Below are 23143 nucleotides of genomic sequence, written 5' to 3' on the forward strand. Positions count from 1 at the left end.
ATACCGGTCCCCTCCCCGACGCAGGCTGTCTTCTCACCGGGGCAGCTGCAGCCGGATCGACGCAGTGGCTCTCACTGATGCAAAAAGGTCACATTACGGGCGCAGAGGGTCAAATAATTTGCACAGCGGACCCAGTTCCACTCAACGAGCCACTGGTCGAAGCGGGGTAGAGGGCTCCCAGCTGTTACTGGGGCCTCCTGTGAGAATCGGGGCCCTTAAACTGTCTCGTTGACTCATTATGAACCATTTCGCTGCTATCAACCTTCTGTCGTCCTCAGAGGGCCCGAACCAACTGAGAAGGCCTGTGGTAGGCTGTGATGGGTACCAAATGGGCTTCTGGCCGGCTCGAGCAGCACAAAATTTCCTTTTATGTATGCACTGTGATCATAGGACATTGTGCCCGACAAGAGAACCCCGACCAATGCGACTTGCGAGGTCCTCTGAATGGCATTCGTGGGCCCAGACCTTGTCCATGCTTGGACAATGGGCCTTAGTCCGACAAAGAGCCGATTGTTGGTGATTTCGACTGAAGCGAAGGTCTTTTCTCAGATGGGCCCTTTTCCGCCAGAAACCCTTTGATTGACATCAAAGGGCTCCGGTCCTTCGGACTGGAGATCTCCGGCCAGCCCTTCAGCCCTTTGAGCCCTGTAATCGGGCCGTTGATTGTCAATCCCGAGGGAACCTCTGAATCCCGAGGGACCGAATGGGCCACGTTCCCCTTATGCCTGCTTTCACCCTTCCATGTCTGCGCTCGTATGTGGACCTATAAGATTTCTTGTGTTCAAAACAAGCCAACTTTATTACGCTGCGGTGTCCCAGCTTCACGAAATTAGATCACAGTGCATGTCTGGCGCTTGTAATTATCAAGCATGGACACCCGCCTACAATATTATGATACCAACATGAAACGCCACTCTCGTCACGCTGGGCCGAGTGATTTGCAATCAATAATATACATATCGGAGCGCCGGCAAAACACGAAGGAAACGTTTTCCAATAGCACTACACAAAAGTCAGCTTTTGGCTGTAGCTCGACCCAAAATTGAATTATTTCAAAAGTTTAAAGTTTCCAGACTCCTTTTGACGTCTCGCATTACCTATGTTTTGCCACGGGAGGATCCGTTGATCAGCATTCTTCCCGTACTAACTTAAATTAAGGTTCATCACTACGTTCCAACAGTAACCTATCTACGCACAAACGGAGGTAAGACATCAAATCGTCTTGCTGATTTCCGTCCCCTAAACTTTGTAATCATAATGGATCGAACTGGTACCCCGGTAAATTTCATGACCGTAGCTTAACCGGAAGTAACATCAAGGGACGGTTGGAATTAAGGATGAATCTACCGCATCGACTTTCCGAGCGAGAAAAAATTCACCGCCGACAGAGATAAAATCACCACCTTTGTGTTAGTTCCCAAAATCAGACACCGGCGATCCCCGCAAAACACAACATTCACGTACAACATGGTTATCTCTAGCGGTTATTCTCAAACAAAATATTTTACGATCTGGTCACTCATGCACGTTCAGTGTGGAATGATGTGCCGTTTCTTGCGCAATCGATCTCCGCAAAATGAGTTGGAAATTGGCCTATTGGCCAAGCAACAAATATTGTCCCAATGTTGGCTGGAGATCGGATCAAACGATCAGAGTTGTATTTCTGGAAATTCACTCACCATGTCACGGACATGAAATTGTGTGACAAGACGTAAAGCACGAAAATACCCTTACATTCTTTGTTGTGATAGATTTCGCATTCTGACGTTAGTGAGACCTCTTGGAAGTATCTTTGGAGTTTTTCTTTAAATGTTGTTTTAAAATTATAAAGCGAGTCATCTAGCACCTCTAGCCATGTTTCCTACGAAATATAGCGCTTTGTATTGTCCTTTGATCGAAACCATTTGCGTCATTCCATCTTGTAAGGGAGCCAAGTTATGAGCTAAATAATACCTTATCGTTCGATATCAAAATGCACCATGGAGCTTTAAAAATGCGTTGATTTCCACTTGCTGTAAATTATTGCAACAAATTTTGACGGGCTGCAGGAAGTCGGTCGTGAAAATTAATTGGCACGTGGACATTTCAAGCTAGGTTGGGTCGAATTAGCAGGGTACCACAAACGGGCCAAGTTTAGACATTCATGCGCGAACATGAACTCAGCAAAAATTGAACAAAATTGCTACATTACGAGAGGAAAATTCCTTTTTTAGTTTTCTTTTCTATACTCTTGGAAGTTTTAAATGTTTTTATAGCCAACCAGTTGATTACAGAAACACGTAATCAAAATATTTCATTTGAAGTGTTGAAGTGTCATTTGAAACATCTAAATAAGTCTATGGGACTCCGACGTATGATATTTTTTAAGTCGGGTATTTCAGAAAAAATGAAATCTGACGGGATCATCCCCTTACCTTCAGTTTGACATTAATATGTGATTCGATTTAACTTTTTGTTATTTTTCTTGTATGACATAGATATTGCTCGCACCTATTAGGTACGATAAACCGCAAGTGGCTATCTCGTTTCAAAATCGAGTTCACCAACAACCAACATTGCAAGGAACTATACCGAAAAAAGCAACTTTAAAATTTGCTTTGCTTGCCACTCGTCGACACGCACTTAAAGCATATTTGGACCCGCTGCTCAGCACTGTTTGCCAGTTGCCGTTTCTTTCTCAACGTATTGCTCCAGAGGCTGGACAAAGTTGGCCGTTGATAAAAGTTGGATGGTAAAGTTAGAGTTGTGAAGAAGTTTATCAAAAATAGTGCAGTTATGACTTCAAATGGAAACAAAACCATCATATTTGTATGTACATTAAGACAGGTTACAGGTCGCTGTCGTCGTCACTGTTGCTTTGCGACTCACTTAGCTGCTGAGGCTATATGGCGTCACATGCCTCTTACCCTGGCAGAAAGGGCGGGCACCGCAGGGACTCGAACCCCGTAGCCCTGGTTTCCCCAGAAGCACCGGAGTTCACCAGGTGCGTGTACCAATGCACTTCCGGCACCCACAGATAGCTCATAGGGAATAAACAACTTGCACCGACCATTACAGCCATGGTCAAAATTTTGTTTCCAAAAGCAAAGCCAGTGATAAGTCTACGGGACTACGACTGATAGCGTGCTTTTTATCGGTGCGTCTCGGCAATGTAGCAGTCGTTGGCTCTGACGTACAGCACAACCCAACACACGAATCTGGTAGGGTGATTTACATGGCTCCGTAACTTTTCCTTTAAAAACTGAAAAGTGTTACTAAACTTTTTACCTTTGCTTGATCTGATCTCTATGAAAGGGCACTATTACTTAACTTCTAATCTCCGGGACTTTTATTTCCAACTCATTTGCAATAAAAGAAAAAGCAAGATACCGAACCAAACTGAAGCACTACAAGCTCAGATGTAATGGAAATATGCCGAGATGGGGTGGTACGAATATGAACGCATATGTTTATCTTCTCAAACGTTGGTGCTCAACTGCATTATGAACGCATAAGATGTGTTTATCTTCTCGCAGGACTGCTAACCATCACGTTAAATACTTACGGTGGCAAAATTAATCAGTCTTTAAAGAACTAATGACCGCGTTTCCTCAAAATTTGTTGCGAATCGATCTCCAATTTAGAAAAGAGCCGAATGTTAGGTATAAGTGCTTCGATTCGACTGGACCTGACCGGGTAACAAACAAAACTTTAACCTCAAAAAGATTCCTGGTGCATGCGGGCAGCCATGCCGTTCATAGCGTTTGGTCAACGCACGAGAACCGACGCGACCGTTCCGGGCGCAGCGGCCTGCGCAGCCCCCCGCCTGGCGCAGCGAAGGGATGGGGAGAGCAGTCGTAAACAAAAAGGTTATCACCCACCCCATCCGATCTGGCGAGGGGAGTCAGGTGCTTTGAAATGCTGCCGGACTAAATTCCTCCAGGGCTGAGCCTCAACCCTTACCATGGGTGACCACCAATAATTACAATCGGCCAGGATGGTTTCTTAACAGAAGATCATCTGCCGCTCTGCTGTAACTGTGGCATCCAGCGCTGGTTAATGTTGAAGTGTATTTTTGCTAGTGACACCATTAACGCGCATTATTCTACCATTCTGCAATAAAAAGCTGTTGGTACTGCGGTTGCTTCCATGTATTCCTGACACGGGAGATTTTACACGACCAACGCCTCTTCGGACAGACGGTTTGTTCAGGGTCTTGAACTGGCATGTGCAAAATGTGTTCTGCTAGCAATACGGCCCCGAGTACTGGAGCGAGTTATGGGTCGACGGGTGTGTTTTGGGCGGATGCAAACTGAAGTTTACATGCGTCGAACAAAATAAGCTGAGTTTGCGAAACTTTGAGGTATACATAATTAAATCCTCGCCCAGCATACTGGATGCTCCAGTCTTTCTAATGGGAGTCTTCTCCTTGGATCATTTCGGGCCTCCTGTAGACCAATAGTGCGTAATGTTGACTGTCTTCAGCCTCTCACAGGTCAGATGTTTTCTCCCACGTGCCTTAACCCTCGCCCTGGTGGGAAGGGGGGGATCTTACAACCCCCCCCCCCCCCAAGGTCTTTGAGGATACCTCTCCGGCATGTTGAGCGATTACGTCCAAGTTTTCAGTAAACTGTGAAACATTCATCTGTATGTTTTAACACCAAAATCGTGTTCCTAGCTTTCTGGTTTCGGAGCAGTGACGATTTTGGGGCAAAAAACTGAACGGCGGTATACGACCGACGCGTGCGACGGGCAGCAACCAACGATGCCGTGGAGCGCGCACGGCGGACCGACATTGTCACATTGACGTGGCGATATGCCATAACTGTGCGCTCAAAACACATACACCATTGTGTTCAAAATGGAACAAGAAACACGGGAGTTTTGTGGCGCCGCACAGAACTTCAGTGTATGTGTAATGCTGCGAAGCTGAAAAGCTGTGAGCCTCTGGAAAGTGCGACCTTGGGCCCGCCACAATGGGCCCAATTGTGAAACCAACAGCTTAGACACCAGTACCAGCCGCGAGATACCATTGAGACCAATCAAATGGTGTTTTCTGCTAATTCTGATTGCAAACTCAAGGGAGTTCGCGTACCTCGCCCATCAGTCCGCGTTAGAAAAAAAGGTGAATCGGGGCGGGGATTGCGGACCATTGTTTTGATTTGATGAAAATCCTTACAAGACTCGAGAACGACGTGGACACGCGCATGGGCCGCCGATGACGTCGGCAACAGTCCTCTCGCATTAGGCCCACTTGCCGAGGGCATATTTTCAGCACATAACCAACAATCGGCCGACCGCGTCCTTGAAGCAATTCGCAATCAAATGATAATTGGGATGCCAAAATGGTGAAGGTTTTCCACTCCCATGGAACGAAAATAAATTCACGAGGTTTACCTCTAAAATAGCCTCATTTCCGCTGTTGAGCCCTGGGTTACCGGGCTGCGTTGTTTCGTATCTAGGCGTACTAAACTCCGCCAGTTTTAGCACAACTCGGTGCTAAACACGTTCCCCTCTCAGTAAGAACCCGCACCAACTAGGCCCGAGGACGCGTTGTGCTTATCACTGCACGATACTCTTTTTCGCAAGGACCGGCAAAACACGGTGGCTTTAGAGGTCACCTTCATTTTATGCAAAGCTTGATCTTTCTTGCAAGGGGAAATGCACCTATATATGACGTTCTAATAATACTTTTTGCCTAGAATACTATTATCAGCATTTAAATTTGTTTGTATTCTAAAGTGTATCTTTTGTTCTTTTAATTGATACCTTTAAATGGTTTATAACTGACCATATCAAATCATTTGTATCATTATACGTATTTTATACTGTTTTTCTAGAAGAATAGCTAATGTTTTGGCTATGGTTGCATCAGCTGACGAGAAGCGCGACATTTATCGAAGCAGCTGTTTCTATTAAACTCACTCCGTTCACAGGTGCTTAGTGCGGGGTATGGTTGTGTTACAGGCGCTGTGAACGTGTTTTAGAATCGTTTTATCACGGGAACCGCATAAGCACGTCTTTAATGCATTACCAACAGGGTGCTGTGGGACCCAAAAGTCCTCTTAAAATCTGCCCGTGTGTATGTGTCTCGTGGTGTTACGTGTTATAAGCAACTCTCTAAAGGTCGGAAGTTGGTACCACTCGTAGGTTTTCGGACATTGCAATTTTATCATGATTCTGATAGTTTTGATTTGCATGTTGCCCTGTAAAACCATGTAATGCTCTAGAGGATATGTACCTTTGATTCCAATATATATATATATATATATATATATATATATATATATATATATATATTGTGGTTCTAGTATCTGTAAAATTATTGCCACTTTACTTTAGTCCATTGCCAAAACAGGTAATCATGAACTTGTGATTGACCATTCATTGACACTCAGGGGAATGCTGATACATGGCCAACAATTGCACATTTTTCTCAGTTTGTCCATGACATTGGCTTTGAATGATAATTTTTGGTATGATTTCATCTACTTATGTAGACATTTGATGCATCAGATTGCTCTCTTTGTTGTGATGTGCTCATATTTTGTCATAGCATTACTAATGCAGATAGATACTTTTTGAGGGATAATTAGAAATTACAAATAATGAATAAGTTACCAAGTTGTCAGATGGTTGAGTCATCTGACAGGTCCTCAAATGGTGGTAGCTATCTCAGTAATACTTCGCTTGGTCAGTATGCCATGATCCGTACCATTCCTAAAACAAGGATCCGCAGATCAATAAATGTGTTTTGCACATCTCATGATTTGGTTGAGGTGGTGGGTAGATTAATGGGGATAAAGGGAATGTTCCACATTTGAAAAGATTAGAGCAAGCATCAATAATGATGAGATAAACTCACTTATTAGTACACTTCAGGTGCAAAAGACTGTTCTGGCAAAACAATTTCTCTGTTCAGTAAATATGCTCCTCAATACATCATTGATTGTCATTTTACCTTGCATGCAATTGATCAAGAGCTGATTGATAACCATTAAATCTCAAATTTTTGCTCCCAAATACCAGATATTAATGACTTAACAATATAGTTTTTCTTGCTCTTGATTGCTGTGAACTGCACCAAATGATCTTCAAGATGGCAATTTTGGATAAAAATCTTAAAGACTTTGGAACTCTCCCTTTAACTTGTGTCTAGGTATTGACCTTTGTTAGACATAGGCATCCAATTGGCAACTGATTTTGTCCAGCTTCATGTAATATGGTGTCATTGTTACAAGGAAAGTTCATTGAATCTTTTTCCATGATATTCTCTCATGGTAATTGTGTGTTTTAGGAGTAACCACACAAAAGTACCCTGCACATGTGACACATCACATCCATATACAGCAGGCTACATGTTTTTTATTATGTTTTCACTGAGTGGTATGGTATTTTTGCCATGTTTGGTCTAGGCTCTTGCCATGGATAACATAACAAACAAACATCAATCAGGAATCGCAAGCTGCATCAAAGCTGCATGCGATGTGACACTTATAGAACTTGTCACAGTATGAGTAGTGCAGTATGAGATAACTGCCCATGTAATTTTGTGTTTGGTTCACTTTAAGTGACTACTGGTGATGACTGAGGAAGTTGATGCAAATACAGCAGATGTGGAGAGATATATGTCAGCATCAGCAATGTAATTATGTGGAACTTTTCACATTCATATGGTTTTCATTCAGCCATGTGGGCAGATCCAGTTACTCTTGCTTTGGAGGAATCATCTACTTACATAAAAGCTGATGTTTAAAGTTTCAAATTTGGTGTCATCCTTAAATTGGTTTGACATAAGCATATTCATCTTGGAATTGCTGGTGGGTTAATGGAACTAAATGACAAAGTAAAATGTTGTGTGATACTGGAAAGGTGTTTGGTGAGAGTTGCTTCTGGATCTGCCTGCATTCACTGTTGAGCAGTTTTTCCAGCAGCTGGCTGATAGAAATGTGAACTACTGATAGAAATATATACTGTGCTTTTTGGAATGGGTATGATTTGACCTGATGATTTCAGAAGCAGTTGTTCAGTTTTTCCAAAAGCTAGCTGATATAACTATAAGATACTGCACTATATGTCATGGACATGGCTTGATCTGACACTTTCAGGTCACATTTGCACTATTATTGCACTGTGTGTACACATTCATATAATTTGTGATTCAGTCACTTTAACTTGGCCAATTATTAGCACCCATGCTGGCAAATTATGCACTCAAGCATTTGCTCTAACTGAGTGTGATTTTGAATTACACCTGATTGCCATCTATGCATTCCTCACATCCAGTGAACATCCGGAGTTTGAAGACGCACTGACACATCAGCCGGACACCTCCAAGCAAACAAAGATGTCGGAGGGAACGCACCTGGACCCACATGTGCTGGACCAGTCCAAGATAGCACTGATGCAGCCCAGCATGCCTTCGTTTCTGCGCGACAGCAGCTCCACCTTCATGAGCCACTCAGCTGGCTATCAGATCCCGTGCGTCATCGGCAAGGAGGGCCAGGTGATCGAGCACGGGCTCACCAAGGGCATGGGCATCGCCGTCTTCACCAGCGGCGGAGACTCGCAAGGTGAGCTGCTGCGACGGCACGCGGACGCGTCGATGCCGCCGACCCGGTGGTGGCATCGGAGGTGTTGTCTTTGGTGTGGTGTGATAGGTTATACCATGCATTGCACATATTTCACTCATTCATGCCACTGTTCTCAGAGTATTGGGAATTTGTTACACTTTGACTGTGGAGTCAGGGTGGGATTTCTTAGTTATGAATCAATGTGAGTATTACCCATACGACCCGTGGATGGGTCATTGGAGCGTGGATTCATGCCTGTTTCACCATTCATTGGTTCAACATGTTTTGCTTAACTATTACATCTGTGCAGCATATTTTGTTCAACTAATAAATATTCCTAATGAAGGCCGCATGGTGCTGCACGGTGGTCTAATGGCTTGGGCGTCATACTAGTGTAAGCAGAGACAGGCTGACAGTTTGCTATTCAGGATGTTTAGTATTTACACTCATTCAATGCCCACGTGATTTGCTCCATACCCATGTAAGAGCGCCGTTGATGAGGCACTGCTCACCCCTCGCACAGGCATGAACTCCGCCGTCCGGGCCGCGGTGCGCATGGGCATCTACGTCGGTGCGCGGATGTTCTTCATCCGCGAGGGCTACCAGGGCATGGTGGATGGCGGCGACAACATCGTGGAAGCCGAATGGAGCTCCGTCTCCAGCATCATCCACAAGGTGGGACGACCCGCGGCCGTCGAGCGGGCGCCACCATCTCCACGCCCTCCCTCCCACGGGCCGTGCAGTTCAGACGGACGACCTGAGGGGGCTTTGCCCTTCTTGTGTTACAATTGGGGATGTGCTCGCGAACTCGGGGCTGGCTGTCGATGTGACGAACCGTTGCGAAGCCCGGTCGCGGCACGGACAGTGTGCTGTCACGGCCTCCAGTCGGCGGCGTTGTAACTGGTGTGGTCGGCAATCATTGGCCTGCCTGTTGTGCTCATTTGTAGTTGTCGTTGTAGTTGTGTAGCTGTCATTGTTGTCATCATTGTCTCAACCACACACATCCACGTCGCTGATTGAAACGGATTTGCTTGTGCTGGGCCTGCGCGGTCGACCGGGAGCATCCGGGCCGCCGTCTGCCTGCTCACAGGGCCGTGCATCTCCGGGCCGCTGTCTGCCTGCTCACTAGGCCGTGCATCTCCGGGCCGCTGTCTGCCTGCTCACTAGGCCGTGCATCTCCGGGCCGCTGTCTGCCTGCTCACTGGGCCGTGCATCTCCGGGCCGCTGTCTGCCTGTTCACTGAGCCGTGGACCTCCAGGCCGCTGTCTGCCTGCTCACTGGGCCGTGCATCTCCGGGGCCCTGTCTGCCTGCTCACTAGGCCGTGCATCTCCGGGGCCCTGTCTGCCTGCTTACTGGGCCGTGCATCTCCGGGCCGCCGTCTGCCTGCTCACTAGGCCGTGCATCTCCGGGGCCTTGTCTGCCTGCTCACTAGGCCGTGCATCTCCAGGGCCCTGTCTGCCTGGTTACTGAGCCGTGCATCTCCGGGCCGCTGTCTGCCTGCTCACTGGGCTGTGCATCTCCGGGGCCCTGTCTGCCTGCTCACTAGGCCGTGCATCTCCGGGGCCTTGTCTGCCTGCTCACTAGGCCGTGCATCTCCAGGCCGCCGTCTGCCTGCTCACTAGGCCGTGCATCTCCGGGGCCTTGTCTGCCTGCTCACTAGGCCGTGCATCTCCAGGGCCCTGTCTGCCTGGTTACTGAGCCGTGCATCTCCGGGCCGCTGTCTGCCTGCTCACTGGGCCGTGCATCTCCGGGCCGCCGTCTGCCTGCTCACTAGGCCGTGCATCTCCGGGGCCTTGTCTGCCTGCTCACTAGGCCGTGCATCTCCAGGGCCCTGTCTGCCTGCTTACTGGGCCGTGCATCTCCGGGCCGCCGTCTGCCTGCTCACTAGGCCGTGCATCTCCGGGGCCTTGTCTGCCTGCTCACTAGGCCGTGCATCTCCAGGGCCCTGTCTGCCTGGTTACTGAGCCGTGCATCTCCGGGCCGCTGTCTGCCTGCTCACTGGGCTGTGCATCTCCGGGGCCCTGTCTGCCTGCTCACTAGGCCGTGCATCTCCGGGGCCTTGTCTGCCTGCTCACTAGGCCGTGCATCTCCAGGCCGCCGTCTGCCTGCTCACTAGGCCGTGCATCTCCGGGGCCTTGTCTGCCTGCTCACTAGGCCGTGCATCTCCAGGGCCCTGTCTGCCTGGTTACTGAGCCGTGCATCTCCGGGCCGCTGTCTGCCTGCTCACTGGGCCGTGCATCTCCGGGCCGCCGTCTGCCTGCTCACTAGGCCGTGCATCTCCGGGGCCTTGTCTGCCTGCTCACTAGGCCGTGCATCTCCAGGGCCCTGTCTGCCTGCTTACTGGGCCGTGCATCTCCGGGCCGCCGTCTGCCTGCTCACTAGGCCGTGCATCTCCGGGGCCTTGTCTGCCTGCTCACTAGGCCGTGCATCTCCAGGGCCCTGTCTGCCTGGTTACTGAGCCGTGCATCTCCGGGCCGCTGTCTGCCTGCTCACTGGGCTGTGCATCTCCGGGGCCCTGTCTGCCTGCTCACTAGGCCGTGCATCTCCGGGCCGCTGTCTGTCTGCTCACTGGACCGTACACCTCCGGGCCGCTGTCTGCCTGCTCACTGGGCCGTGCATCTCCGGGCCGCTGTCTGCCTGCTCACTGGGCCGTGCACCTCCGGGCCGCCGTCTGCCTGCTCACTGAGCCATACACCTCCGGGCCGCTGTCTGCCTGCTCACTGAGCCGTGCACCTCCGGGCCGCTGTCTGCCTGCTCACTGGGCTGTACACCTCCGGGCCGCTGTCTGCCTGCTCACTGGGCCGTACACCTCCGGGCCGCTGTCTGCCTACTGACCAAGCCGTACACCTCCGGACCGCTGTCTGCCTGCTGACCAAGCCGTACACCTCCGGGCCGCTGTCTGTCTGCTCACTGGGCCGTACACCTCCGGGCCGCTGTCTGTCTGCTCACTGGGCCGTTCACCTCCGGGCCGCTGTCTGTCTGCTCACTGGGCCGTGCACCTCCGGGCCGCTGTCTGCCTGCTTACTGAGCCGTGCACCTCCTGGCCGCTGTCTGCCTGCTCACCGTGCCGTGCACCTCCGGGCCGCTGTCTGCCTGCTGACCAAGCCGTACACCTCCGGGCCGCTGTCTGCCTGCTGACCAAGCCGTACACCTCCGGGCCGCTGTCTGCCTGCTCACCGAGCCGTGCGCTCGCGCCGACAGGGCGGCACGGTGATCGGCTCGGCGCGCTGCATGGACTTCAAGGAGCGCGCCGGCCGTCTGAAGGCTGCGGAGAACCTGGTGAAGCGCGGCATCACCAACCTGGTGGTGATCGGCGGCGATGGCTCTCTGACAGGCGCCAACTGCTTCCGCCAGGAGTGGAGCAGCTTACTCGACGAGCTCCTCAAGAACTGTGAGCGTGCTGCGGGCCGTACTGGGTACTCCCTCCGCCGCCATCCCCGCCCCTCAGTGGACTCTGGGAGAGGGTGTTTGTCCCGGTGTTTAGATCGCAGTAAGCATGTTCCTTGTTTTCATGACGTCAACTTTGTTATGTATGTTTCTCGTGTCCATATGAAGGCAGCACAACGATCGGTCATCCCCACAGACTAATCAGTTAGTGCCCGAAATTATGGTTGTGTGTTTGGGGGGGGGGGGGGGGGGGGCGGGAGCCCCAGAAGCCAGGGAGCCTCATGTTTCCATGTCATGGCGCGACATTAATATTAATCCGCTTGCTTTAAGCAAGAAAGACTCCAGGCTCCCGTTTTTTTTAACATTAGTCGCTCTTGTTGAAAATCATCACAGCTTGTGCCATGTTGTAGCTACTTTGCTATTTTGCATTATACGCCTGAATGATTGCGGGGTATCTTCATTTAGCCAGTGCATTCTGGTGCATTGGATATGAGTTATGCTGCAATCCAGGGCAGGCTATTGTCATTTAACGCCAATTAACAACACGAAGTACGCGCTGCCCATTGTGGCGGCGGGCCTGCTCGTGTGGTGTGAGTGAGCAAGAGCATCGCCGCTTCGGTGCCCAGTCGCTCTGCCGGCATCTGTCGGCTGTCGCCACGCTCTGAGCCTGGCGTGGTCGCCCGTGCGCCCGCAGCGAGGATCGCCGAGGGGGACAGGAAGAAGTACGCGCACCTGAACATCGTCGGCATGGTGGGCTCCATCGACAACGACTTTTGCGGCACGGACATGACAATCGGCACCGACTCGGCGCTGCATCGGTGGGTCGACCGGGCGGGGCCGACATCTGGACCCTACCCGCCCCCGTCCGCCTCCGCCCCGCCCCCACCTCTCCGACAGTGGTCGCCTTGGGCCGGTGCTGTCGTGACATCGAGCCTGGGAGCTGCGGCGGATTTGCCAGCGTTCAATCTCGGGGGGACTAGTTTGAAAGCGGGAGTCGCATGCCGGTGTTTATGGTGAATTCGATACTGGTGTTCTCAGCAGTTTTGCTCTCGCATTTGAAGGTAGTGTCGGTGCCCGTCCCGTGACAAGATGAGCTGTAGCTGGAAGCACGTACAGCATGATGATGGGAGTCCGGTGCAGTGCGGAGAGAACATCGGGTATTAGTTCACAGGAAACTATGAGGGCTGGCATTGGCGAGGCATGTGTCCCGTCGACTAAATTGACTATCCCTTCTTGCTTACTTGTCCTTAACCATGAGATGGATTGCTGCGGTGCGAGACGGAGACAGCAAACGATCAGCAACATGCGTAACGAAATACTTGTTTTCTTCCGGAGTTGACCAACGTTAACTCCGGAAGAATCAACTGACCTATGTTCCAGTTGATTGACGACGCTCCCAGGCTGACGATTCATGAATTAGTTGATCATATTATAAGACGGTACTAATAGCCTTATTCCTCTTAGAATAAACAGGAGAGATAGATACATTGATATTTCGGCTACATGCCCTGGTCGAAGGGAATATCAGTAGTGAATCCAAAAGTCTAAATTGAGAATTAATTTTGAGTTTATTACTGATATTTGCAAATTATAAATTGTATCAATTTAGAATTTACTGCTGATATTTGCAAATTGTAGATTGCATTAATTCTGAATTTACTGCGGATATTTGCTTTCATAAAGACATGTAGCCGAAATGTCAATGCATTTTTTTTTTCTCTCTCTCTCTCTCTCTCTCTCTCTCGCTCTCGCTCTCGCTCTCGCTCTCGCTCTCGCTCTCGCTCTCGCTCTCGCTCTCGCTCTCGCTCTCTCTCGCTCTCTCTCGCTCTCTCTCTCTCCTCTCGTACTCTGTTATTGATGTGCATAACGTTCTTCGCAAATGCACTTATCCACATACGTAATTGATTGATCAAACGAACACTGGAGTAGCTCTGATATCCTTGTCAGCACGTGCAACTGTTACTATCTCAAAAACTACATTCCGTGCAACGTCGGGGGCCTGTGAACTCCATGTTAAGAACTCAGTTGGTGTGTCTTGTGTTGTACATGATAAGTGTACGTTGCAACAACCGTAAACTCACATTATCACGAACGTTGAACGCGGCACTGGCGGCCGCTGTCCTGGCCGCGCTAATAGTGGCCCGCTGTTCCAGGATCATCGAGGCGTGCGACGCCATCTCGGCCACGGCCTACTCGCACCAGCGCTGCTTCATCATGGAGGTGATGGGCCGGCACTGCGGGTGAGTGGCGCGTCGCGGGGGACTCTGGCCCGGCGCCGGAGGTCGCCGCTCGCGTCTGGCACCGCGTGCAAGGCGGCGACGGCGCCCGAGCGCGGCGTCACGGGCGTCACGGGCGTCGCAGGCGTCACGGCTGGCGGACAGATCGGCCGCGGTGGCGGTGCTGGCTTGGTGAAGGCGCGGATGCGCCGTGTTCGGGGTCCGGTGTGTAGCGAAGAGGCGCGGCTGTGCTGTGCTTGTTTGGGGAGGGCCACCCGTGTTGAGTCGGGTCTGTGTGTGCGTGTGTGCGTGCGTGTGTCGTCGAGTGCGCTGGCCCGTTGTGCGTCTGTTGCGGAGTGCCCAGGCCGTTTGCGGCGTCGCGTGTGCCGTCCCGTCCTGAATCGGCGCCGTGTACATTGACCGTGAAGGCCGTGCGCCGGTCGTGGTCTGGCGACACCCGCTCTGAAGTCCGCCGTGGCACGGCAGCCTGAGCCGTGCTGCTGGCGGCCGCTGCGTGACGACAACGGTGGCCGTCTGCCTAGCGTAGTCGCTGTGACGTCTCGGGCCGCGTGCGCCCCGTGGTGGTGGGTGGGCGGCATCTGTCGCGAGGCCCCCGGCCGTCGCCCCGCGTCGCTGCACGCCTTCGGCCTGACGGTGCCCGCCGACCAAGGTACCTGGCGCTGGTGGCGGCGCTGGCGTCCGAGGCCTCCTGGATGTTCCTGCCCGAGGAGCCGCCGGCGCTCGGCTGGGAGGCCACCATGTGCTCCAAACTGCGTATGGCAAGTCGCTATCGCATGAGGGGGGGGGGGGGGGGGGGGGGGGGCGGCGGTGGACTCTCACTGGCCCCTCCGCGTGACCCTCAGGCTGCTTTCGGCCCAGTCTGCTGGCAGCTGTGTTGCCTTTGTCTGCAAGCACCGTTCTGTTGTCCCGCCGGTTTTCGTTGATTTTCCAGCAGTCTCGCTCATGATGTGCTCGTATGTCTGCGTTTATGTGACTTGTGTTTGTGGTTTTATGGATGTCTAATTTATATTCAGTTGGTATGTACTTGGCACGACTAGATCGCTGTTTTTGGTTGTTTTTCATGCCATTCGCGCTGTATGACATGTCTGAGACCCCAGTCACCGTGCGGCCAGGCTGTTATGTCCGACTCGGCGCCCCGCCGTCCGCTGGCTCCTGTTCCCTGCCCTCTGACCCTCCTCCGCCCACCCTCTGCCCCGCTCCAGCTACCTGGGCCTGGTAACGGCCTTGACCGTCGAGGCTGACTTCGTGTTCATACCTGAGTGGCCTCCGGGCGACTGGGAGAACAAGATCGTCGCCAAACTGCACGCGGCAAGTCCCTTTTCCCAAACGATGGCACAATGGGTCTGTTCCCGTCGCTCCTACAACAAATGAGATGAGCTTGGAGTAGGTTGGAGGAGCCACGGGAATGATCAAATTAGTTTAAAGGAGGTGAGAGGAGCGATGGGAACAGACCGGACGCTTTGATCGCGGGCATGCACGTGTCTGCGCGGTACAAACGCGCAGACTCGTTGCGTGCTGCCGCTTGCGCCTGAGTTATCCCGCTCTTGAGTTATGGGCAGCTAGTACTGCAGCTCATATTCGGCTAGGCGCTTCGCCTCTGGTAGGGGGAGACACAGTCAAAAGGGCTACAGGTAATCCAGACAGTTTTGCGGAAGATGTAACGTCCGTGCACTGGTAGTGCCTTTTAAGGATATTTGCGTGTGTTTGATCTCACTACACTAGCATTGCTCGACGTGGGCAGTTTTTTATTTTTCTTGATGCTTCATTTTATGGGGCTGCAATTACCGAATGTCCGTTGAGCTGGATGGGATGCGTCACCGTAACCTAAGGCCCAGTGCCTGCCACAGCAGCCTACCAGATTGTTCACCCTACATCGTGTGGTACAAAATTCTAATCGGGGAAAAAACACTGCTGATGGTGCCTTACAAACGGGCCAGCTGAGAGCTCGTCGTTATACGAGTAGCCCGTTGACCAGCCGTTGCACAGTCCGGCCGTTTCCGGCGGCCCTGACTGTCGGGCGAGACGTCAGGTGACGCCTCAGCCCTGTCCGCCGTCGGCCGTCGCAGGTACCTGGCGCTGACCACCGCCCTCGCCGTCGAGGCCGACTTTGTCTTCCTTCCTGAGTGGCCGGCCGAGGTCACCTGGCAGCGGATCATGAGCAAGAAGCTGCGACAGGCAAGCCGCATGTCGGCGTTGGCGGGCGGCGCGCAGGCCTTGGTCGGCGGGCTTAGCAGAGGCTGGCCGCGCACTGGCGACGCCGGGGCGGCTGGGCTCGCGCTGTTTGACGCCTGGGGAAAACGCGGGGATGCGGCGATCCTTTGCGACACTCGCGGCTGGGTGATGCCAGCTAGGTATGGACTTGCAAACCTTTCGCACCTTCAATTTACCCCTGCTGCTCTACTCTTTCTACAAGGTTGTTTCTATCCGTCTTGCACATATCGTAACACCACTCTGCTTCGTCGTTGTTTTAGTCATGGTCGGCGGCAGCCACCCTCAAAAGCCGGGAACATCGCTGATCACGCCAGTCAAGCGAGCCGACGAAAGACCTCCGTCGCCAATCACGGGCGTACTTTTCAACCAAAACTGAGAACTTAATATGCCACGGGGGGCCGGTTTTCGTCCTCTCCCATCAGTGTCCAGACCCTTCATCAAACTCCCGGCGCCTCCCCGCGCGCCCCGGTGCCTCACCCGAGCGCCCCGGTGCCTCACCCGAGCGCCCCGGTGCCTCACCCGAGCGTCCCGGTACATCACCTGAACGCTCCAGGACCTCACCCGAGCGCCGCGACGCCTCACCTGAACGCCCCGGCGCCTCACCCGAGCGCCCCGGTACCCTACCTGAGCGTCCCGGTACCTCACCCGAGCGCCCCGGTACCTTACCCGAGCGCCCCGGTACCCTACCCGAGCGTCCCGGTACCTCACCCGAGCGCCCCGGTACCTTACCCGAGCGGCCCGGTGCCTCACCCGAGCGCCCCAGTACCTCACCCGGGCGCCCCGGTACCTTACCCGAGCGCCCCAGTACCTCACCCGAGCGCCTCGGTGCCTCCCCCGAGCGCCCCGGTACCTTACCCGAGCGCCCCGGTGCCTCACCCGAGCGTCCCGGTACCTCACCCGAGCGCCCCGGTGCCTCACCCGAGCGCCCCGGTGCCTCACCCGAGCGTCCCGGTACCTCCCCCGAGCGCCGCGACGCCTCACCTGAGCGCCCCGGCGCCTCTCCCGAGCGCCCCAGCGCCTCTCCCGAGCGCCCTATCTCGTCGCTGGCGTGCGTCGGCCGCCGGCCGTGCGCGCCGTGGCCGGGCGGGCGGGCGCTGAGCCCACCGTCGGCTCTGTGTCCGGGCAGCTACCTGGCGCTGTCGGCGGCCGCGGCCAGCGAGGCCGACTTCCTGCTGCTGCCGGAGAGTCCGCCCACGCACGACTGGCCCGAGCGGCTGTGCGAGAAGCTGCGCCAGGTGACGGCGTGTGGAGTGACGTGCCCCCCCCCTCCCCCACTAACCAGACGCGCCCCGTAGACGGCGGTCGCGCAGCCCCCTCTCCTCGGCACGCCCCGTGTCCGTCTACACCTGACGCCGGCCACGTCTGGTCCGTCCTCGGCATTTGTCCCAGCTGCTGCTCAAAACGCACCGGCTCTTGCGTTGGCACAGAACTAAGCGACGTGTAAAATGACGCGCTCTGTTTCGCCGACATTGGGTATTTATTTTGTGCCATATCGGACGGAGCATGTATACTTTACACGTTTTTGGAACTTGAAATGTGGCGTGTCATTTTATATTGCACTTCATCCTATACGCTTCAATCAGCCCCCATTTCGTGCAGCCTGGATGTTCAGCTCATTTCTGGCGACGTAGCGCAGACTTGTCGACTATTACGCACCCCTGGCCCATTACGTCCAGGATAACTTCTTTCCCGCAATGCCTGACAAGGACCGTTCCAGCCCATTATTGAGCCAATCTCATTACTGCTTATCTTTTATTTATGCATTAAAGTGCATGCCGATGCCCCATGTGCAAGAGCACACAACACTCCTTGTGCAAGATCGCACAACATCCCATGTACGAGATCACACAACACCCAATGCACGAGACCACACAACACCCAATGCACGAGATCACACAACACCCCATGTACGGGATCACATGACATCCCATGTACGAGATCCCCATGTACGAGATCACACGACACTCCATGTACGAGATCACACGACACCCCATGTGCGAGATCACACAACACCCCACGTACGAGATGACACAACACCCCATTTGCATGATCACACAACACCCCATGTACGTGATCACACAACACCCCATGTACGAGATCACACAACACCCCATTTGCAAGATCACAGAACACCCCACGTACGAGATCACATAACACTCCATGTGCGAGATCACACGATACCCCATGTACGAGATCACACAACACGCCATGTACGGGATCGCACGACACCCCATGTACGAGATCACACGACACTCCATGTACGAGATCACACAACACTCCATGTGCAAGATCACACAACATCCCATGTACGAGATCACACAATACCCTATGCACGAGATCACACAACACCCCGTGTAAGAGGTCACATAACATCCCGTGTACGAGATCACACGACACTCCATGTGCGAGATCACACGACACCCCATGTACGAGATCACACAACACCCCATGTACGAGATCACGCAACACCCCATTTGCAAGATCACAGAACGCCCCATGTACGAGATCACATAACACTCCATGTACGAGATCACACGATACCCCATGTACGAGATCACACAACACCCCATGGACGAGATCACAAATATTGCGCAGTAAACAGACCTTGTATATAAATGTCTAGGAGGATGTGACGCAGGATAGGCTGCTCGGTGGCACGATGCGTACAATTTAGCAGTAAGGATTTTGGGGTGGAAGTCGCGAGGAAACAAATTAACTTGCCACACCGAACTATGTTTGGGACTGTGAACGTCGTCGTGCTGCTTCCCACCTTTCAAGGTGTGCTTGAGGTCTCTTTTCACTGTCGAAGAAGACTAACACGATGCTCCCACGTCCCCACCGGCCGCACCCGTGTTGTTTATTTGTTTATTTGTATATTTAGGACGTGAGCATTCCACAGGCAAAAGCCCAGTTACGGATGAAGTCCAGTTTTGAGAACAATAAAGATCAGATACACACGAAAACAAAAACCCAACCAAACACACACACACGCCCACACACATTACACACAGTCGCGCAACAAGTCGTCAAGAAAATGTTCCGCGTCTGCCGGCGAACCTAAACAAATCAGATCGGAATGATTTTGTTGGATGAAAAACGTTAGTTGAAGGAAAATGCCGCAAAAATTAATTGCAGACAGCGGGTAGTCGTGCGACAAATCCGTTTTTAACAGTATTGACCCTTGCAAATGGCTGGTGGAAAAGGGCGACATGCCGAGAACGCTGGACGGGTGTAGCCAGACTGCACAGTGATTTCAGGTGAGCGCAGTCAAGCCGGTGATGAAATATGATGTAAAGAAATAAGATGTCAGACTGAGTGAAGCGTGGCTTGATAGATGATGTTTTAAAGAAAGCGAGAAGATGCTCACAATCCAGTGGAGGACACCGAGGTTGGCTACTCGAACCCAGCCATATGAGAAAACGGTGTTGTAGCCTTTCGAACCGTGGAAGATGGGAAACGGCAGCACCGCTTCAAATAACGCTACCGTGCGCTATCAATGGTCTCACATGAGCGTTGAAGAGGCGCCTGACGAGGGCACGGCATTTGCACGCTTCGCATGAGAAGGCCCAGCATCCTATTTGCCTTCGAGACCGCTGAATCTATGTGATTGGCAAAGGTTAGTTTGGTGTCCAGCAAGACGCCAAGATCACGAATCTGCTGGCAGCTATCCAAGCGGTGACCGTCTAGTGCGTATGGGTAGTGAGCAGGCGATGTGCGGAGGGTGAATGATGTGGTATTGCACTTAGCTGGGTTCAGTTTCAGTCCCCAGTTTTTGGACCATTGGACCATTGGACCATTGGACCAGAGGCGATCCAAATCTGCCTCAAATGTAAGACAATCTGCTACGTCGTCGATTCGGTGATAAATTTTCGCATCATCAGCGTTCATAAGGCACTCTCGATTTGGTCAGGAACATCAGCCAGAAAACAGGCGAACAGCAACGGTCCTAAGATGCTGCCTTCCGGGGCACAGAATGAACACAGATGTCAGGACACATATCGCAGTGGAATCCAGTCAGACTGTTTGCGGTTCAGCACCACGCGTTGTGAACGATTGCTGAAGTACGACTCCAGCCAGCTGTACGCACGGCCGGTGATGCAAAAAGAATAGCGGAGCTTGTGTAGCAGAAGGTGATTCACGCTGGTGAATGCTGAAGAGTGATCGGTGTAAATTGCATCTGTTTGTTTACGTTTTGAGATGTACAGCAATGTTAAAGAACATGAAAGGTTTGTGATGTAAAAGCGCTTTGGCAGGAATCCGTGCTTTGCTGGGGATAGGGCGGGCAGACAAACCTGTAATAGGCTATCGTTCACAACTTCTCCGATATTTTTGAACAGATGGGAAGTAACAACACAGTTCTGTTATTTTCAGGCAGCTTTTTTGGGCCCCTTCTTATGCGCCGGTGTCACATTCTCGTGATTCCACATGGCGGGGAAGACGCTGGAGCGTAGAGAAAGCTTGCATATTATTTCTAACGGAATAGCCAGCTCCTCGGCACATTCCTTGAGAATCCGGGCACTGAGCCCGTCGGGACCACAGACCTTGTGTGCACTGAGATAGAGTTAATCCAAGAGCATCGAGCAAAGGTGGTCAGGCAATATACAAACGTCAGGATCACAGAACTTACGAGCAAAACACATTCAGACAGTTGGCACGCTACTCATCACCCTTGTACACATTGCCATCGCACTCAAGAACGGAGGATATGTGCGCTGATGACTTCAAGGACTCAACAAAGACCAAGAACGTTTCGGTTGCCCTTGGTCTCGCATTAGACCCAACAAATACTCGGGATATTTAGCATCAGCTGCTGTTTTGAAGTCGGCTCTAGCAGTACGGTGCCTAGCGATATTGTGGGCGGTCGGAAGCGCTTTCTTACGTCTGTGTGCCATCTCCCTGTCACGCAGCAAGCCTCGAACGGGCCGGTCAAACCATGGAGGAAATTTCTTTCGGAGCTCAACAATAGGTATGAAGTTTGCAGTGGTGGCGAATACAAGATCATAGAACAGATGGACGGCATCATCAACACTTAAATCATTTAGAATACGCCAAGGAATGACCCCGAGAGCAGTGCGCAGACCGTCGAAGTCTGCCTGTTTGTAGTTGTAAGCCTTAGATCGGGAAGGGCGGGAGGCCGGCCCACATTTTACAGAAAACTGGGTCGTTACCATGCGGTTGTCAGAGTTGAAAATACCGTCACCGACCTCAGACGCAGCAGCTCCTACCCTTTGTCTAACTCTTTGTCAGGATTTAATCCTTGTAGGTCCCGTTAGTGTCATGCGTCCGCCGAAAAACAGTCCAGTGATGCACGGGACCAAACGCGAGACACCGCCTCCACCACCTGCCTCATGGCAAACCAGACGGATGGCCTTCCTTTGCTAGGTCAGCGTTGGGTCCGAGGGGCCGTGATGTTCGGTCCGAGTAGTGTGACCAAACAGTCGGCAAATAACGCCTTGTTTTATTATTTGCATGCTATTCGGCATCTATTGACACCTTTCTGGTCGCTGCTTGCCTTGTTAATCCCTCCGTTTCGCTTGTCTTCTATCCCTCCATCCTTCAGCCTGCCTGCTTTGCTTGCGCGAGCTAGCGCAGATGCACGTTGGGTACGCTTGCACACACGCGCGCGTTCTGCTGCGCTGGGCGGCTTCGGTTGTGAGTTGCGCACAGGGGTGTCGATTTGTATCATTTTGTGAGGGCCCTGCCTTTTTTAATGCTGATCTCCTCTGAAAATTGCTTTGGTCCCCTGGCATTTTTATGGGACATGTTAAAAAATTTGGGGGAAACGCTCTAAGTCTTGCGAGTATTACCTGCTTCCAGCATCATTTGAAAGCCATGGCTACTATGCTGCTAAAATCGGTATTTGTGTGTGAATGATGGAAAACCAATCCTGTTCGTCAAAACAAAATGCGGTAATTTTCAGCAACGTATTCAGGAAACGTTGAACAGTCGAACTCTCGCCCCCCCCCCCCCCTACCCAGTCTATCATTTACACAAATCGACGCCCCATGGCTGTGCGTCCGGCGAGCAGGACGTCTTTGCCGCTCGCGAGCCACGGACAAGCGTGCCGCGCAGAGCAGGCGTTATCTCTGCAACGGGAGGGAGTAGAAACTGAAGGTGCCACTGGTGGCGGTAAGCCATCGGCGCCAGGTCACCGCCTTGTCCTGGGAGCCTGGTCTGCAGTGTGCTGCGACCGCGGTGGTATACCACGGAATGTGTGACGCGCCGACAGCCCGTATTTCGCTTGCGCTTTTGATACATCACTTTCAAATTGTGTACTTTTTCGAGATTTTGTGATGTTTTTTGATAGCTTTTGTGCTTTGCTCGGTCTGTTTATCACCGCCCGTTCAGGCCCTAATCCTCAAAGCCCCGTAAGACTTGGTTGGGACCACTTTGTGCCGTCGCGACGTCACCTGGTGGCGGCGCGCGCCTCTCGCCCCACCGGCGGCCGGCTGACCCGCGCTCGTGTGCCGCGAGCAGGAGCGCGAGCTGGGCCAGCGGCTCAACATCATCATCGTGGCGGAGGGCGCCATCGACCGCGACGGCAAACGGCCGTCACCGCCGACAAGATCAAGCAGGTGAAGCCGACTGGAGTCCGGCAGGTGTCGGATGGCCAGGTCTGACTGCTGCCGTGCTGGTGTTACAACTGTCTGGAGCTGCCGCGGGTTGGTGTCCCACAATGTCTGGAGCTGCTGCCGGGGTGGTGTCACACTGCCTCTGGAGCTGCTGCCGTAGTAGTATCACACTGTCTGGAGCTG

General features: G+C 52.5%; 1 protein-coding gene across 1 annotated transcript in view; it reads left to right on the plus strand.

The window, feature by feature from the left end:
- Window positions 1-5935: 5935 nt before the first annotated feature.
- Pfk (ATP-dependent 6-phosphofructokinase) overlaps window positions 5936-23143 on the plus strand; it is a gene marked incomplete in the record, with an annotated part of 57173 nt that continues 39965 nt past the window's right edge. The window contains 7 exon segments of the mRNA XM_037226771.1: window positions 5936-6105; window positions 8266-8552; window positions 9076-9227; window positions 11755-11944; window positions 12635-12758; window positions 14094-14180; window positions 17515-17623. Coding sequence (XP_037082666.1) covers window positions 8327-8552; window positions 9076-9227; window positions 11755-11944; window positions 12635-12758; window positions 14094-14180; window positions 17515-17623 — 888 coding nt within the window.

The sequence above is a fragment of the Pollicipes pollicipes genome, unplaced genomic scaffold (genome assembly GCF_011947565.3).
Source record: "Pollicipes pollicipes isolate AB1234 unplaced genomic scaffold, Ppol_2.1 Scaffold_5724;HRSCAF=6776_pilon_pilon_pilon, whole genome shotgun sequence".
Taxonomy (NCBI): domain Eukaryota; kingdom Metazoa; phylum Arthropoda; class Thecostraca; order Pollicipedomorpha; family Pollicipedidae; genus Pollicipes; species Pollicipes pollicipes.